This window comes from Opisthorchis viverrini (genome assembly GCF_000715545.1).
Source record: "Opisthorchis viverrini unplaced genomic scaffold opera_v5_105, whole genome shotgun sequence".
Lineage (NCBI taxonomy): Eukaryota > Metazoa > Platyhelminthes > Trematoda > Opisthorchiida > Opisthorchiidae > Opisthorchis > Opisthorchis viverrini.
Genome location: NW_008751759.1, coordinates 922,271 through 941,554, shown reverse-complemented (window position 1 = coordinate 941,554; position 19,284 = coordinate 922,271). Strand labels below are relative to the sequence as shown.

General features: G+C 45.3%; 2 protein-coding genes across 2 annotated transcripts in view; one reads left to right on the top strand and one right to left on the bottom strand.

The window, feature by feature from the left end:
• Positions 1-7,224: 7,224 nt before the first annotated feature.
• Positions 7,225-19,284, bottom strand: part of T265_05471 (hypothetical protein) — a gene marked incomplete at both ends in the record, with an annotated part of 34,295 nt that continues 22,235 nt past the window's right edge. Inside the window, 2 exons of the mRNA XM_009170482.1 lie at positions 7,225-7,311; positions 13,393-13,447. Of these exons, the coding sequence (XP_009168746.1) occupies positions 7,225-7,311; positions 13,393-13,447 (142 nt within the window). The remainder of the gene's footprint in view (positions 7,312-13,392; positions 13,448-19,284) is intronic.
• Positions 10,237-18,862, top strand: T265_05470 (hypothetical protein; the record flags this gene model as incomplete). The annotated part of the gene is made up of 4 exons (XM_009170481.1): positions 10,237-10,355; positions 10,492-10,763; positions 15,079-15,248; positions 17,452-18,862. 4 exons carry the CDS (start codon positions 10,290-10,292, stop codon positions 17,616-17,618), a joined length of 675 nt encoding a protein of 224 aa, XP_009168745.1.

The window sequence follows — 19,284 nt, the reverse complement described above, 5'->3', positions numbered from 1 at the left end:
ACGTTTTCACAGTCCCCCACACAAACGGAGGTTATCCACGCGCGTGTCCGATCCTCATGTTCTGGCGAAACACGTAAACAAAGTCCAGTTATTCAGTTGACTTGTGTGAATCACGCGGCCGTGACAATCGTTGTTTGTTTGGGCTGCATCACACTTTCAAGGTCACCATGAGTTTGATTTTCACCGCGTTCTCGCGTAAGTCGATATTGTTGTACTGACATATTTTGTTGTTTTTTCAACTTGTGTCAGCCCTTTGCCCACACATTCAAGGGACGTTTTCGCCCAGACGATCGTTTTTCCTCCAATAGTAACCATGAGATCAGTCACACTTTGCCCATTCTATGATTCTCCTTATGTAGGGGCTACGGGGGCATTCCTTTTCATTTCCGTGAATTACTCGAAGAACTGTGCATACCAATGGGGCCACCACAGATTTATGAAGATGCACCCCGCTCCCCACTCCCCCCCCAGAAAAAACGATGTAATGAAGAAGTTACGTGTGAAACGTCTGTCGAAGTTTGAACAAACGGTGACAGGCAGACGATTCTCGTGTCAAGTGCACCGCATTAGTGGTTATCGTTCTTCAAGTGTTTTCGGAATATGTACCTCTTAGTAAGGTTGCTGAGGTATGCAAACAGCGCTGTGCTGGTAACATGCTTTCTGTTCCACGTACTTTGTGTGTAGAATTGTTTGAATAGTCTTTTGTGATGCCTATAGATCCACAAAAACTCCTGTTTAGGATGGATATACCTATGAAAAATGTACGTTCTTGAGAGATACACTCATGTGCAAATTAATTTGGTTTCCACGAGAGACTCAACTGAATCTCTCGTTTATGCCATTCTATTCAAGTAGATCATAGGGTTGACAGAAACTCGGAGACTGCGCCTACCTGATGAGCCCCAAGAAGGGCGAAACCGGTCGTGGGCTGTCGAAGAGTTCCCAGCAACCTTGTGAGTAGTTTCCTTTATGAAAAAATGTGCGTTGATTTCCACGTTCCAACTGACCGGTCCGTTGTTGATCCGTGAGCGCCATGTGCACACGTGCATGCCCATTGTTTTGAATGACCTTGAGGAAGTGGCAATGTCACGTGCTCAACTTTTTGATTGCCCTGGGTCTGTAGTGCCCGTTACCGGAAGTTTACCAATGGACCTGTCGACCAACTTCCAGAACATTCCCTCTGACGTACCAGTTGTTGCGTTCTGGTAAATCGATGTTTTGCTACTTAAGACGATCCCAGAAAAGCTGTCAGATAGAAATTGCGGAGGGTGAAAACTGTCGTTGGACAGGATTGGGGGGATGGTAGTTTTCGTACCTGCTTTCCTTCTGTGTAATCTTGTGAACGAGAACCATGGGCTATGGAAAGTAGACAGACGTGCGAGCACGTTTTCCAGATTTGTGTCATGCCTTTTGGCGGGCTTGGTGTAGGTGTCATGTAGAGCGAATTTTGCTGTTATTGTAAGTTACAACATGCCTCAAAAATGGTGTGAATTTGTCAGCCATAAGCTAAAGAAATACAACAGTCGATAGCCGACACATCTGGACTTTGTTCTTGACAGAACATGCTAGGTCGCTTGGAAACTGGTGGTCAGCTTCCTATCGAGCTCGTCGGTTAGGCGTAGTACTCGAGGTTCCATCAACAAAACGGTACTCACCTGACTCATTTCCCCCTCAGGCTGCTGTTGACGAGATTCAACTGAATCTCTTTTATATGGTATTCTCTAGATAAATGGGCCAAAAAAGATGCCTCAGTTGAAACGAAATTTCATGAATCGTACTATATATCCATGACGGAACATGCTACTCGTAACCGTGTTGCACATGTTTGGGCGTGACACAGGTGATTTCCTTAATCTGGTTCATTCAGTCCTGAGCTCAAAATTGCTTAGAGGTTGGGGCGTGAGTTTGATGACCAGAAGGTCCGTGGTTCGATTGCCCCAGTCTAGGCTCGGACAACCTTGTATTATCTCAACCCTCGTGTTTCCTTCGGGTCGCATAGCAGCTATGTAGCGATGCGGTATTACGACTGAAATATTATCATCAATACTACAATTGTAACGGTGATACTACTGAGGGGGAGGCATGCGAGTAGTATGTTTTCTTCTCGTAAATTCGCTTTGAATCTCTTGAAAAGGGAGATCTATTGCGGAATGTGTGGAGTCGCTTTGTAGCATTTGCTTGGTTTTGTGCACTACATGATTTGAGTCAATGAATATCCAGGAAATTTCAAGAAGATGCGTTCAGGAGAAGATGGATGTTCAGTTTTTGTAAATAAGATGCAAATGAGAGTTTTGCTTCTCTGTCCAATAGTCTGTAACCGGTCAGTTGGCATTCCTCAATAAATAACTCCGCAGCGAAGGCCTTCTTCCTTCTCACTATTTCTACTCATCATGTAGTATAGCAGTTGCTCTGTGATGGGACAAACACAACGATTCACACAACAGACCAGCGGGCATCGGCGCGAGATATCGCTGCCATTTTTCATAACGGAAACTACTCACAAGGTTGCTGAAATCTCTTCGACAGCCCAAGATCGGTTCCCGCGTTCCTATTTCGGCTCATCACGTAAGCACGGTCCTCGAGTATCCGTCAACCTCACACTCTACTTGAACCCAGAGGGATTCATTTGAGTCTCCCGTGAGGACCCAGCAAACCAAATTTGTTTACCAATTGGTGTATTTCGCTAATTTCGTGTCATTTGGTCTCAAGTAGAACATAAGTTTGACGGAAACTCGAGGACTGCGTCAACCTGATTAGCCCAAAGACGCACCGCAGTAGAACACAGATTAGAAGAAAGGAGGAAAGTTACCTCTGTCATGTACTTCAAAGAAAGCGGATATCCGAGAAGGAGCTTGAAGAAAAAAACGCTCCAACAACAACCGGAACATCGAGATTGGACAATTAATTTGGTAGCTTAAAAACACCACAAACGAGAGATCCAGCTGGATTCCAGTTGAGTCTCTGGCAAAACCAAGTTAGTTTGCAAATGAGTGTATATTCGCTAATTTCTGCAGTTTGGTTTTAACTAGAACATAAGGTCGACAAAACACGGGGACTAAGCCTATCTGATGAGCCCCAAAAAGGACGAAACCGGTCGTGGGCTGTCGACGAATTCTCAGCAAACTTATGAGTAGTGGGTCATTTTTCCCCCGAAACCGATGAATTCATTGTACTGACGTTCAGCAAACCATGATACAATTAAATGAGTAGCCCTTCCGTACAACAAGAGCTTATCTGAATTCGCTACCAGGTTGAGTAAAATAAGAAATTATCTTAGTGTTGCATCAACAAGGTGCTACATCGAAAACCTGTCTAAAGATCGAATAAAAAGGCTAGGAAAGCCGGAAAAGTGATGTAGTTTACTGAACCAACTAAATCGAGTGCCGCACAGAGTCCCAACTTACTGCGCGAGTGGAAGAACACAAAGCGGCTGTCAGAAGATACGATTCACTATCACTATCACACGAAGATCAAGAAGGACACAGTTTTAAACTAGAAAGTTTGAAAATCGTAGCACACGGAAGTACAAGACTTGAGAAGGAGTTCCTGGGAGTCCGCAAGGGATTCCACCGACCGGTCTATCGGTATCGAACCTACATATCAGATCGCAAAATCAGTCAGCCTCAGAGATAAGACCTGAGGACGAATAAAAGAGATTCACCTTGGAGATGAACGAAGGTCAAAGCGGAAGCGGGCATCCGGGTAGAGAGCATGTCAGTGTGTCACTTCACTGCGGAGTTGTTTGTCGGACAACACCAACTGAAAAATTACAGACTATTGGACAGGGTAGCAAAACTTTCATATACATTTTGTTTATAACAACTGAGTATCCGCCTTCTTCTCGAACGCGTCTCCTTGAACTATCCTGGATATTCATTGACTATCACTCGAACGTAAACGAATTCTACAAAGCAATTTCATAAGGTCCGTAATAAATCTCACTTTTCACTAGACGCGAAGCGGTTTACAGGAAATCTACATACTACTCGCACGCCTCCCCAGTAGTATCCACCGTTACACTGACTGCATGGCCTGACTGTATCAGGATGGAGTTATGTAACTCCATTTTTCTCATTGGTAGGAACTTGATTCCCCTATGTGAGGAGTATTATGACCTCGATCAGATCAATGGACCTTCGAGGTCATTTCTTAAATTTGGTAAACGGTCTCCCACCCAAGGGATCCAAGACGTAAAAGGGCTGCTTATATAAGTTAAAACTAACAAGCTTGATGCAAGTTTGAGCCCAGTTCGAATACTATCCTGACCATGTTGTATTATCCGTACTGAGTAGAGGGAATGTCATTGTGTCACTGTGCGAGCTCGAAACCTGAGTGACGCTATCCGCGCTACTTCTATGTGCGGGTCTTTAACATAGGCCTCAACAGAAGAGAGTTTGACAGCATGGATTACTGTTTCAAGTAGGGATGGTCACGGTGCCCGGATAAACTTCATCTGTTATTCGTATTCGGTACCCTTCTAATGACTTCAGATGTCCCTGTTTTGTATGGAATGACCGCTCTTCTGATCCTTGATGTTGGCACCAATACCCGTCTTAGTTGCCGCTTAACTGAAACCATTCAGAAGGGAAAGATTTTACGCTCGGTGTTGGTACATTTGAAGGATCGCCATCCGGTTGATAGGACTAGGAACTGCGTATACAAAATAAAATGTAACGACTATACGAAAGTTTATATAGGTCAGACAGCCAGGGAATTGCACACCAGAATCAGCGAGCATAAGCGTTCCATTATTGGGCCACTGAGAAACGTAGATGAATATCAAGTGATAGTCAGAGATTCGACAATGGCACCAGACACGGGGATTTATAAAATGTGGACATCTTTAGATGGGGTTTAAGATTCACACCACAGTGACTGGTGGCCGAGACAGTGGAAATCGCCAAGCATCCCAGCGTAAATAGAATAGAGGGGATGGAGCGAGATGGTCCAAGTGGTTAGAGCGAGAATTTACTGACCAAAAGGTCTGCGGTTCGAACCCAACCTCTGTCTATCGACCTCCCCTGTTTAGGCTTGGGCAACCTGGCATTATCCCAGCCCTCGTGCAACCTTCGGGTGGCATGGCAGGTAGGCACCGGAGGGGTGCTAAAGCTAAACGATTTTGATTTTAGAATAGACGGGGTAGAACTTGCAAACCTGTGGCGAGCTGTCTTAGATCAGCCGAGATGACACGAGGCAGTGTGCAGTTATCAGCGAAATGGTCTGGGTCTAAAAGTACAAAATACAAGTAGAGCCAGATCCAATTAACCAACCCCACTCCCATCTCCAAACCAATTGCCCCGGCACCCTTTGACGAACACGGGTGAACGAAATCTACAAGCGACCCCAAGAGGAATTTTCCATTAAGGTATTTCTAGGCTGAAGAAGCACGGACGAACAATCCGGGTCCAACAAATCCTCCCCCAACCAATCTATCATAAATGTTAGTCAGCTCCACTAACCAACAAACAGGATCCTCCCCCAACCAATTTATCATAAATGTTAGTCAGCTCCACTAACCAACAAACAGGAACATCAGACTGAACATCCGAAACTGATCACGTCACTAGTCATAAGGAATCTCACGGATTGGTTCCCTGATTGCCTTAAAACCCAATCAACCTACTTACTTACTCACTTGGCCTGAGGAAGTTTTTGGGTCAAAAGCGAAACGTCGCCGAGCAACAAATCGATCGATTGTTTACCAAACCTCTCTGAAAAGTTGCTCTTCGAAGAACCAGCTAACAGTTGACCACCTGATGATACATCCATGATCAAAAGATGAAAGGGGTTATGTTTTATGAGTTACTCACACAATCGATCAGCAGCTCTTGGTCGGACTGTTAATTCTCCAGGTATTAGCCAAGAGGTCCGGTGTTCGAGACGTCCTTGAAAATACTGGGGTGAAAACTACTGGTGAGTTCCAACAAAGTTCATACAGTCGAATAGCCCTTCAGGGCCTTTTCTTACGGATTTACTTCACATACAGGATGTTAACTTCCAAAACCTCAAAGTACCCTCAAACTGACTACTGGTGGTCGATAGCTGCACACGAAAAATTCTTGTTCCTTCCAAATTGAATATCCGTTTGCCGCCGTGGGGGATAATCAAATAAGGTACAGCATTTTTGGGCGTGTTTGTTTGTTTTAGATTCACATTCCTTACAAAAAGTTTTCAAGTAAGCATGGCCAAAAATCAACAGTTCACCTGAATAATGTCACGCAGTTGCATATCACAAGTTCGTACGAAAAGTGAGGATACCGGAAGTGAACAGTTCGCTTACAACTGATAACCTATTATGATCGATAATGACTGATTAATGAGTTCATATTGTTTGTTCTGGCGCTTTATGGTATAAGTTTACTGAGAACTTGGCTGCCCATTAACAGAAACGCCTCAACGCGACCGCCGTCGACACTAGTGCCAACTTTTCACTTCATTTAATTGGACTACTTATCTGTTATCAGTAGTGTATATTCCCGCGACATACATACGACTGGATCTGAATGTGCTTCCCAATGAGGGCGACCAGTTCCAATTTTTGAAGAGGAACAAGTTGAAGCTTGGGAAAGCCCATGAGGCCCATGGGATGAAACCAAAGTCATTTACACGGGAGCTCAAAATGATGGAGGAAGTGACCACAGTGTACTACTGTTCCCGACGCACTACTGCTTGGTAGCGGTGATGGCTGCATTAACGAGCCTCAATAATCCGATGATGTGAACAAATCGGATGAGTTGTGACCTTTGATTCCAACAAGCTAACATGAAATCTATCTAATTTACTGTTTTTTGGATTCACAGTGTACTCAGTGTTGTGCAACTGACCCAACCCTCACTCCACTCCGAGCAGAGGATGTTCCACAAAATGAATTGTCATCCCCTCATGGTGGCGTTGGAAAATGAACTCGAGTCTCTGTTTCCAAAGACAGCTTCAGCTTTTCTGTAAAGAAGACAGGCAGAGGTGCTCCTTCCGGTCCTCAGTTGCCGCCAAGTCAAGCTTGAGGATGTCAAAATGGCCTCTGTGGTTGCCGGAAATCACCTATAGATGATGCAAAACTGCATTTTATAACCTGTTTGCTTTGCCCTCCAAAGACTGTGCTCTTCCAAGATGAAGGATTCGATCAAAGCTTTTGTTCCGAGATTTGCGCTTGTCTTCTTCGAAGCAACTTATCGCACATTTCTCCCAGAATTCCAAAGCCAGTCCGCGTGAAGTTGCCCTCACAGATCAGGTTTTAACTCCAAATACGGCCATTGTGATCAGTATGCCTCGGACGGTTGTGGAGTGTTGAACTCGTTGTAGTCCATTACGCGCCTGTAGAAAAACATAATCACCAGTGTAATGGTGCGTACTGCTGATGAAGCGCGTGAGTAGATTATGGTCTGATGTGTAGGCGTCGCCCTCTCATCCCGGCCGCCTCGGCCAGTGTAATGTACTCCGCTGCGGGAGATTCCCTTGTGGCGACTCAGTCCATCTTCTCAGGGCTGTTTCTAGCCGCGTCCTGGCAGACTTCTCTGGGAGCCTTTTGGAAAGACCTTATTCCGATCTTGAACTGAGAGTGGGTTTGGCTGAACTAACTTCTAGATAAATGTGTAATGGCAGTCAAGGACCTGATTTCAAAAGTCCAGCATGGGGCGATGGTTCTAGTAAATCACCAATCAGCAGGTTTTGAGCATGTTTGTTACATTTATCGGAGGCTCATATTAGGATGAGACATGTGTGCTGCCCATTTAAATGCGGCGGCCAAATCGATATTCGCGGGAAAACTCGCAAGGCTTTCAGACCAGCAGCGAGCCTTCCCACGCTTGGCTCCGAGTCACTAAATATCTGGAGCAGGTGATCCTGGCAAGCAGAAAAAAGAATTGGGTTTAGTCATTTTGGTGAGCCTCATGAAGTCTGAAGAATTTCATGCAATAATCGGGTAACAAGACAGAAACGAGAGTCACTGGGCACTGGTACGACCATGTTCAAAGGCAGTATCTATGTATGACATTACGTTTATATTTGGATTACATTACTATGGTTGGGTGACATTGCAGCAGGGAGGCCAAAATGAAAGGATTACTGTACGACCTTAGTCCACCAAGTGGTTCATATTGAACGGAGGAGACTTCGGATCGCAGGAGGTGTGTGCTCATGGCATCGGAAAGTTATTGGAATAATTACTCTATATGTGCTTATCATGAAATGACAGAATAAAAGGACCGGAGAAAACGGTGAACCAGCCCCAAACGTAATGGGACTACATGACTGCCAACAGAATAACCGTTTTCGTTGAGACAGATTTAGTTGGTTTTTTTACTTGCTCTTGATGGATGAGTTTTATTTTTAGTAACACTTTTGGCCCGCCTAGAACTTTCCACGTGAGCTTCATAAACAGCCCGTTTCCGGCTACACGTGACATGCCCGTACGCATCAGTGATCAATAGATCAGCTGATTCGCACGTTCATTGGCTTTCTGGTTTGGCTAAGTGCACCAGGTGATCAAGCGGCTATCCAGACTCGGTATTAAAAAGGCATTTAGAAAATTGAGGAACATTGCGCTGAACAGTGGAGAGGAATCACATAAGTCTCGAGCAAGAAAAACTGTGAAACCGAGAAGACTAATTGGTGAGCACCATGGTTTTTACGACCTGTCCTTTTGGTCAGCACAGATGGAGGGGTTATAAAACTAGAAACGAACAATTCACACAAGTGAAACACGAAATAAATTGAGTAAAAGTGTTTACGTTCACGTGCTTACGTCACGACCGACTAGACTGAGTGACCGCCGGTCACGTGAACAGACCATGAAGACCCACGTGACAGTTGACCATTCAATCAGTCGATCATGGCGTAAACAGATTTCACCCGTTCGCCCGCGACACCACTTTGACCTTGTTTCCATTGCTCGGACCATAACAAGCTTGTTTTATTAGACGGCGACCTTGAGGGCCTATCGACAATCAGGTAACTTTTCAGGTAGCCTTTTCATGAAAATTATTAATGACATTACCTCTTCAATAAAAACTAAAAGTACAGATTTCATGTTTTCTTTTTTTCTTTTTTTGGGTGGTGGGGCTTATCAGTAAAAGATCCTCGTTCGCTGTTTAGGTCAGTTAATGTGTGTGCTGGCAGGCCGAAGCAGTTGAGTAAACTACGCCACAGTGTTACCATGTGCATTCCGGATGTTGGAACATACAGCTGGGGGTGTGGAAGTTGTCTGAACGGCTGTCAACCAATGCTTCAAGGTCGACTCAGATTTCCTGCGAATCTTTCGGTAGCACAATGCCGGATCTCTTGGTGTTATCCTGAGTGTTGCCAGCCTACAAATTTCGTATATTTTTTTAAAAGTACGAACAGTGCCCTTATGAACTCGATATTGAACCTCAAAACCCTATTAACCTTCCGTTAACGGCGGAGATGTCGAAATTATGGTGTAGCACTGTTCCACAAACTGGAACCAACAAGCGAAATCATCAGCAGTACACAAAGAGTTCCAACCCCGCAATCTTCCGGTCCAGTGCTTAACCACTAGCGGCTGATTAGCTCTGACTTGGACAGGACATACCGCCACTCAACTTTCAGTTACGGAACCGCATGACGTGGTCGCATAATGAGAGGATCCTCGAGTTACACTCATCTTGTAAAATTATTCCCCCTTTGAGCTAATTATCGATCAAAAGAGGTTTGATTTGTTTGCTTGTTTATTTTCGCTGGGGATTTTGACCTGCCGATGAATCACGATATTGATCCGTCGTTCACCAAGGATGAAACAGTTGAGCAGGGTGAATTAGCAGCAAGAAATCTCTATTGAGCATTGAACCAATTTCTTCTCGAAACCAGTGTAACTGCAATCGACAAGGGATTGTGAAATTAACAAGTCTCGTTGATTTACAGGAGAAAAACAAGTGATTGGTTTCAACCATCCACGTGAGTTCATTTTCACCAGCCTGTTACAAATAATCTCGCAGTGTTTTGTTGCGACTTCGGTTGGAAGACTTTGAACAGAGAGTGTTGTGTTTACCATTGAACTGGTTTTAAGTCATCTGGCGCTATTGGTTGCTGGGCAGTGGTCACGCTAGCATTCTTTTGAGGTAATTGTCGAAGGTGGTGTACGGTTATTACTGCGTCCACCAGTGATTATAGGCGATGGCGGACACACACACACACGTACAGTTATCGTTTGTCGTGGCCACCACAAGTCCATCGTGGTACTTCGAGTGTATATAAAGCTTACAGCAACACAGGGCAGCCGCACACGTCTTGGCTAACTGGAATCGTGTGGGCAGGCTATTCGGAACAGGGCCTCGATGCTGTTTGTCGGAATTTATTTTGCGATTGGCCTGAGTGCCGTTTTCGTGGACTGTAGACCACGGGTACGCATTTCAAAGGTTTTTCGTATGCTTTCCTTTAGTTAATATTGTTTAGGGTTTTAAAAGAGAGTTTTCATTGAATAGTTGTCATAAACTTTTTTATAAAAAAACTGTTAATTTGTCATTTTTCTTTTCTCAGTCAATTTCAAGGGACAAGCCACATGCTCAATTAGAATGGAGTGGACGGTTGTCAGACAATCAGACAATTCATATATGGACGGTGGCGTCGAAAGGACTGTCTGCGGAGATCTTGAATCCGGCTCGGATCCGGGTTGATATCGGACCCTCAAATTCCAGCCAACATGCCATTCGTCTGGTATTCGATCAAGAGCATCGACTCCGTTATTGTGTGTTCGGCGCAGACACTGTCGGAAGGCCAGTCAGTCTGGACGACACGGATTTACGGAACAGGTGAGTAGAATGAACATGTTCAAGTACACGGGTGGTACAAAACGGGATTCGCGCTTTAGATTAAAAATCTTACTGGATGACTACCCAGTCTTGTGAACGAAATCGTGATGACCTCTGACCATTAAAAATCACGGACATACGGGGCTCCGACCTCGGCGACCGCAGATTGGGCAGTTCCATTGGAGGAACAAAAGTTTAATTGCCCAAGAAAAGAAAGTTTCTATCCCTGGTACAGTGGAACCATATCACAACAGGCATGTTGCTATATTAGGTTTTTGGAGCCATTTGAGCAAGCTTATTTCCTAAACTGATTGACTCATACAGGTAGGGAATGTATACCATTAGAATTTCGCCTTTGCTGGCCTACAACTATAACGACGTGCCTCTTAGCAAAGCGTCTCTTGTTGGTTCTCGATGTCCATTTGAATACTTGTCATCGCCAGTCCACGACGAGACATCAGCAGTGCCGCTTCTCATGATACAGGAGTCAGTTCCCAGGCACCATTCAGCCCCCCGAGGGCGCCGTAATTCGATGTGACTTTGGGCCGAATCCGATATTATCCTCATCTGAGGATACCATCGCTATCCACAGGATCACTCCAACTTGATGACGGCTCGCACGTGAGTTCAAATACATACGGGTGGAATTCCACATCTCGAAATTCTCGCCATACAGATTTAAGGTTTGAAGTTTCTACAATAGGGTGTGAATCATGATAGAATCAACCTGTTTCTGCAATTCCAATGGTCAGTGTCCCGATGAGGATGATGGGTATATCAGAGCTCACTTTTTCCTATTCACTGCATTCCCGGTTCTTTGTGTACAGTCTGCGGACCTCAGTGGATCCCTACCCTCGACCTAAAACAACAATCGAAGATCACTTTAATGTACGGTGAAAACCTTAAATGAGCGGTTCCTCAATAAGGTAGGTTTGGGAGATCGGAAGANAAACTACGCGGAGATCGCCTTCAGAGCAACCGGCTGCTAGTTAGGAGCTATATAGGCACAGGCAGAAGAGGAGGAATTCACCCACTCAACCCCGCACTGACGATGTCACCTCGATTGGTGGCGAACAGACCAACAACCAAACAGCGCACCTGAGCTACCTACATTCCACAACATTGCTAAGGTGCCCTCTATTGCTTGAGGAATAGAATAAACGGGGTGGATGAACTCCGAATACACATTGCATCGGTTAGAGGCTTTAAAAAAAATCCATTTTCGCTTCCTTGGTTTGTTTTTCATGTGTGTTTGTCCGCCGCAAGGAGGTGCTATCGAGTGAATACTAATCACCGTTAAAGTCGAATCGGTTTAACTGAGATGGGCTCGAAATCGATAATCACAATGCGATGTATGCGTTCGATCGTGCGCGTGCGTGTGTGTGTACGCGCGTTTGCAGGGCCAGATTAACGTGTGGTCAAGACCCGCCTGCACGCCACACAGTCCTCCTAAGCTTGGAAGACTTGTTGCCTGAGGTACTGCGTGACCATTGTTTCAATTTAGAGTACAGCATCCGTGTTTCTGGGGCGAATCGCTATTCTACTGGTCGATCACACCCGGAAAGTGATACATACTGTTTTCGACAGTAAGCTGTGCGAAAGCGCACATCTCTTCGGTCATTAAAGTGGCCGTGGATTAAGCCTCAGATCTTCGTATGCAATACACGAGAGTCAGTGAAAGAACTGAGACGCAGAGGCCTCCCCAGAGTCTACGCCGGAAACGCTGCGATTTATGGAATATCACTACTAACTTACTCTTAAGGTTGAGATCCAGCTCGCTGTCACGGACAAACTGCTGCTTGTCGTGGTGGCTTGTGTGCCTCCCTGAACTGTTGAGTTATACCGGGGGTGTGTCCACGCGACACTCACTGTCTATCATACCGCGTTGGTCAATGGCTACAGGTCTTTCGAACACAGTCTCTTGGTCCTCCAGGTTGGGGGTTGAAACATGTGTAGCGACTTGTTCTTTAAAAATCGTAATGCACTTGCATCTCCTGCCAACCAGTGCTGATTTGCGGTCAGGCTTATGAGCCAAAGACCATGAGTGAGGACCCTAATCGTCCTCCTCTCTAGGTTTAAGTCCCCTAGTTACATCACAGTTCACGTACAACCATGATACTTACACTCAACAACACTCCCATGCCACATCGGCCGTCACGTGGTCCCATCAGCCAGGTCGCCTCACTTGCTGCAAACAGCAGGGTGGGTAAGCAAACAATTCACAAACGAAAGATTCGGCCGGGTTCCAGGTGAGTCTCTCGCCAACCAAATTTGTTTGCAAATGAATGTATTCCCAAAAAGCGTATAAATCCTGAAGCCTTTCTTCCGTCTCTTCAGTGTAAATTAGTTTAACCGGCGGCCTGCTATGAACACTGACCGGCCACGTCGTGGATGCCAGGTTGCCTTAAACACAACGGCCGAGCCAGGCCTCACTTGGTTGTGTGAGTGCAACCAAAATGTCGATCAATGACGAGGCATCATCTGTAGTCTTGTTTGAATTCAAACTGGTAGATCTGCTCCAGGAGTGTACTGTCTAATCGATTTTGTTTCCTAGAAGAGGGATTTTCAAATTTTCTGGATCTAGAAACTTGGAAAACAGCTTCAAACATTGGCGACGTTGATTACTTACCTTCAGCCACGAGTCCCGGTTGTCACCGATAAATCCCAGGTGAAACAAAGGTGGTCTGCTTGAAAAGAAAATCACAACCATGTTGTGGACACGCTGAAGCAGCAGGAGATTTTTCTTCCCAGTTGTCCCTTCATGAGTGCTCGGGTGTGTTGTATGGAGATCTTAAAGCTCGGCACTATCTAGAAGATCTTTCTGAAATGATGGGAACCTATGCTGCGGTTTATTCATTGAGGCATGCACTCTGACGTGTTGTAAGAGATAATGGCTTCTGATGCAATCAACGACGATAATTGCCGTCATATGGTGAGCTTAATGGTGCGCCAGTCGACAGACTAAGATACGGAGAAGGTGTTACCTCATTTGTTTAGCTGGATCTTTTCACGGATGAACGATATCACCCTAATCCCTTTAGAAACGCGAAACACGGTGGAGCGGACTCGTGAAAGAACATTTCGTGATCACTTCGGAGATGACAGTTTCTCAGGTAGAACAGTTTGACATCAACATCAGTTTGACCATGTTCAGTAGGCTGAGAAAAAGTTTGCAGTCAATAAAGGAAACTACTCACAAGGTTGCTGAGAATTCGTTGACAGCCCACGGCCGGTTTCCCACTTCTTGGGGCTTATCAGGTAGGCGCAATTCCCGAGTTTCTGTCAACCTTCTGTTCTACGTGAACCTAAATTGGACTGTTTTTGAGAAACACGCTCATCTGCAAATCTATTCGGTTCTCACAAGAGAATTAATTGGGCGAAACCGGTCGTGGGCTGTGGAAGAGTTTTCAGTGGCCTTGTGAGTAGCTTTCTTTATGAACAATATACTGCGATATCTCGAATATCGTACCAACTGAAGCATGAGGCGGCCTGTGTGCAGCACATTCAGTTGTAGAATATCACAAACGAGAGATTCAGTTGAGCCTCTCGTGAAAACCAAATTAAATTTGTAAGTGTATTTCCCTCGCACTCACCGGTAACTTCTCCATGACGGCCGCACTGATTGGACGCTACCAATGCCGTCGTTCCCCGGCTCGAGTCCAAGTTCTAGGTATCCTCAATAAGGGCATGACAACTTCACCGAATACGGTGGTGTACCGCTCCAAGAAAAACAACTATCAGGTTACGAACTGTTTCCGTGGTCATCATTCTGAGACCATATGCGGTCTCTTGCGAGTTTTACCCCAAGAAGATCTCGGAAACGAAACACCATTAATGCTTAGGTGGACAAAATCATTCAACATGGTGTCGAATTTTTGGAGTGAGAGAGCAAGTACGTATCGGCAATAGGAATACCGAGCGTTTTCATATCACTGCACTGTACGCTTGTTCTAGTTTGTGGATCACATGGGTTGTAGGATGACCCTCTTCACTATATTCCTAGTTATTAAGATCAGAGCCCGTCAAGTCCCATCTTATCGGGCTAGAAAGGCCGACAGCGTCACTCTGTTCGCAGGAATCCACCGTTACTCACCAAGCTCCGTCCTTGAAAAGAAAAGTCTCCTGAATTCTTCTTCAGCCTGTTGGTGTTGAATCAATGTCCTTCAAACTACAGGAACTAAAACCGAATACCCAACCAACTGATCACGTGTTTGTTTTTGTGAAATCGATACCCGAATGTCCTTTATCTAGTTCGATCTATGAGATGACAAGTTTATTGCTTCGTAACCACCACTTCCAACTTTTTTCCCATCAGAAATCCCATCTATCTGGAGCACTTCTCCTTCACATCGGCCAAGGAATTCTTCGAAGCATGTGAAAAGTTCACAAGAGCCTCGAATGAGCAAACCAGACTAGTCCGTCGGCCGAGAACTGCTCACCGGGCTAACCCGATGATAATGCCTGGTACACTCTGGTGCGGTAAAGGTAATTCAATGACAATCGTGTTATATTCAAGAAAAGTCCGTGCAACTGTACTGACCAAAAGTGATTGGAAGAGCAGCAACGGTTTTTAGGCATTGTAGTGAGCCATCTCGAACCTCGTAATCACTGAAACAGCACATTCAGCTGAAAAAAGCCAGCGAAAGGAGAGATTCTATTGGGATACACTTGAGTGTGTTTTGTGTAATTCCATCACTGTTTTGCAGATGATCGAACAAGTTAAGTCGTCTTGTGCGAGGGTAATATATTTGTGGGATTCAGGTGTTCCGGCTCATTCACGAATGATATCGATTTTAAAAGTTACGAGCCGAATTCCGAGGGAGACTTTTTTATTCCGAGGTGTACACATGTACAACGGGGTTGTGAATCATGAATTAAAACCAACTTTTGCAAGATGCACACTGAAATAAAGAGTTATTGATCAGATATTTGCCTCCTCAGTAACATGATAATATTAGACGCATTCTTAAATCAGAAAATGGCGCGTTTCGTTCCAAAACAAAGGAATCTAATATGTGCGCTCCCTTATTCAGTCGGTTTGGGCAGTGATCCAGTCTGTGGCCCGAACTTCCAAGAATATAAAGTTACCCCGAAAAGAAGTACTCAGGGAAAATAAGGTGAAGGCTATTAGTTCGTGGAGAGACGGTTCACCAGGGTGTGTTTGGATAGGGGGTGCTTTTGTACCTCTTTGGTGATTGGTCTATCTGGGAATTCTGATCTGAGCATTTCGACTACAGAAGCTCTTGCTCTGAAACAAAGGACTTGAAGTGCGCATCAACAAATCAAGAGTTGACAAGGCCCCCCAAATGCCTAAGATAGTGAAGTGGTGTTTGTCATGTCTTTGTAGAGGTGACTTTCACAGCATTCACCTTTGGATAACTCTGCCCGCGTTGGCGAAATTATTCTAGTGATTCCCTCTCCCAAAAGAGTAGACGCCGTGGAATCGATTTTTTCACTCAGTAGAGTTCATCAACGCTGCATATCCTCGGCTGTGCCGGGGTTCGAACCCCTGACATCTGACATGCGAGACTCGCATATCACCACTAGCCCACAGTACCCGGTGGACGCACCTGACTTTTCACCTCTGAACAGACGAACATGGGAATGCTCGAGCAATAGGACTAGCGATGTACCCGACAGCTCCTTGTTAGCAGTGAGATTTGAATCCTGAATATATGACTGGACATGCGACATGTGAGCATGTGTAGTCTTGAGCGACGTCGTTGGTTTGCCCAAAGTCTCGAAAGATGACTCAGTAACTGCTCTAGTGGTACTGAATTCACTTCTCTGTCAGGTAGTCCCGACGACTGTCGAAACTTGAATATCTGATATCCTGAGTTCCAATCATTGTATGACCAGTGTTATGTGTTGCTGATGAGCTCTGATGGGAACGAAGCGCTTGTCCACTGTTTTCTGTCTTTAATTTAGACTCACCAGAATAACTGAGTCACAACAAACAGAGGCGGAAAAACCACAGAGTTGTGAATGCATACTCTAAAACTTTCGCGGCTGTATTCATCGATTGCTATACTGCCTTATTCTTCAGTAATCAACATATGAATCATCTCAGGACAGTCCTTTCCATTAACTCTCCTCGAAGAGGTGAGAGGTTCTCTTAACAGTGTTCAAGTCACCAAAATATGGCTCCCTAGCTCCCTAGAGTGCAGTCACTCCCGGCTGATTACTGTGTACACCACAGTGCTGCCAATCACGGAAGATTTGCACTCAAGACTTTGAGCAATGTATTCCTTAAACCAGGTACTTTCAAAATGGCTCCTTGCCAGTTCACAGAGGTCCATTTGCTGTGTTCAATTCAACGAAGGTCTTTCATCTAACAGGCTACTGGGAGTACTTTTGAATGCCGTTCAACGCGTGAAAGGCTACTAAATATGCCTGGTGAACCCAGTGCTGTAAGGGTAGACAGCTAGCAGTGTAATTCACAGTCGATTGTAACGCGCTTCCGTGTATCAAATGTTTACTTGACGTTTATATCTAAACTGTTTACATGGCTTCGTTGATACTAACAAAAAATGTTTATCAGTCTGTGGCATCAGCCATACCATATTTTGTTTAGGTGTCAGACTGATCGGGGCTTGTTGAAATTTATGGTCGAGATTTTCGAGAATCGCTCAGAATCACGCCACTGTGTCCATAATCCAGGTCAGTTAAACCAGTTTTTTTCTGTCAGGTAATGCCGCCACGCGGGAACGAACATTCGGTGACGAAATCGAGACTGACATGTGCTGTCGAACCCATGATCGATGTTTTGAAAACATCCAGAGTCTGACGAGTAAATTCGGATACTACAACCCGTCGCCAGTAACAATTTCCAATTGTGAATGCGATGATGAGTGAGTGAATCTAGTTTTTCCATAGATTTCCCTCGATTCAACTGCCGATTTGTGTACTTGCGTGCGTGCGTGCGTGTGTATGTGCGTACGTGTACGTGTGCGTAGGTGCGCCCTTGCGCGTGCTGTTCAGCGGGCTGACGATGCCACTGTGTCCAATCATGGCAAACCACAGCATGCATGCGGAACTGACTCCGGTTTCGGTTCAGACGTATTGCGCTTGAACTGTATTTCAGGTCAGCCCATCTGGCATGTTAGACCTTCTGGAATGTTCAGCCTGCAACGATGCCAGAAGTGATTTTCTGCGGCTACCACTACACGGACCAGACTGATTACTGGCTGGACTTGTGTATGACTTCATTGCAGCTGGTGAGTGGCGAGGGCCACCGGGCTACCACTCGTGCATTGTGTGAGCTTTGAGTGCTCAGTCGTCTCCACAGGAATCAACACCTACGGAGAACCGGTGGAACAGAACAGTAGTTTTAGAACTTTTTTCCCCTATTCAGCACTCTTCGTTCATATTCTCCCGGTTTTAAAATAGATGCAGAGATTCCAGACTGTTCAGGTTGCGATCCAGTGTAAACCAGGTGATCAGCCGCTTGTGATCGAACGGTTCATCCTAGCAATTGGGAAGAGGTCGATTCGAAAATCCCCATTGGAGTTTCGTGGGACGAGCACTGCTGCTGAGTCCCAAAGGGGATGGGACACTTGTACAGTCATTCTCGGCTTTCACTATGAATTGGCTTCACGAAATCTCGGTTAAACGTGTGATGCTCCCTATCATATATGTGGGGCGATATGGCCCAGTGGTTAGAGCACGGATTTACTGACCGGAAGGTCCATGTTTCGAACCAGACCTCAGTCTCTCGACTTCTCCTGTCCAGCCTTGAACAGTACCCAGCCCTCATGTTTTCTTCGAGTGACATGGTATCTGGGCACCGAAAAGATGTTACAGCTAAACGATTGTCTTTTTATCATTCATGTGGGGCCTATTGGTGTGGGGTCCACAACCAATGCAAAAACTACTTTCTTAGTCAAGAAAAGTGAGCCATTCAGAGCACATGTATTTCCAAAAATGTGGAGGAATATTGAGCCTTCATCAGCCTCTACTACTTAACCTCATATGGTCTGACTCCGCATAGGTGTGTATAGGTAAGCTCTGCTAGGATATATGGCAACCGATCTCAAGAAAATCACATCTTTTCCCATTGGCGAGTTTAGTGGACCTCCTGGTCATCTGCTCCAAAATCAAGCTATCCCACAATGGCTACTTGCCTCTTGCCTAGGAACTCAGTCCTTTATAGGTCTGACATTACCAGACCATGGTACCAGATCTGTCCAATGGTACTATAAGCTGCTCCGTAGCTGAGTAGTGCTCAAAAAACCCCTGATTGGATGATCACGGAATAACGCACCACTGTTTCCAAACAAGGATGAGATAGTGCTGCAGTGCTTCTCCTATCAAGGTTGACTTTACTTGAAAAATGAAGTCCAGATGGGTACCTCCAAAGACCTCACTGCCCATAATATCTTAGTTGCTCCCGGGGATAGTTTTACGGATCGCGGTTGTCATATTATCTCAGCAAGTACGATGCTGCCCCCCCCCTCATGGTTCCGAATTTCAACCAAAGTACCTGCCGGTTCATGTGAGGCTAGGATATCATCTCACCATT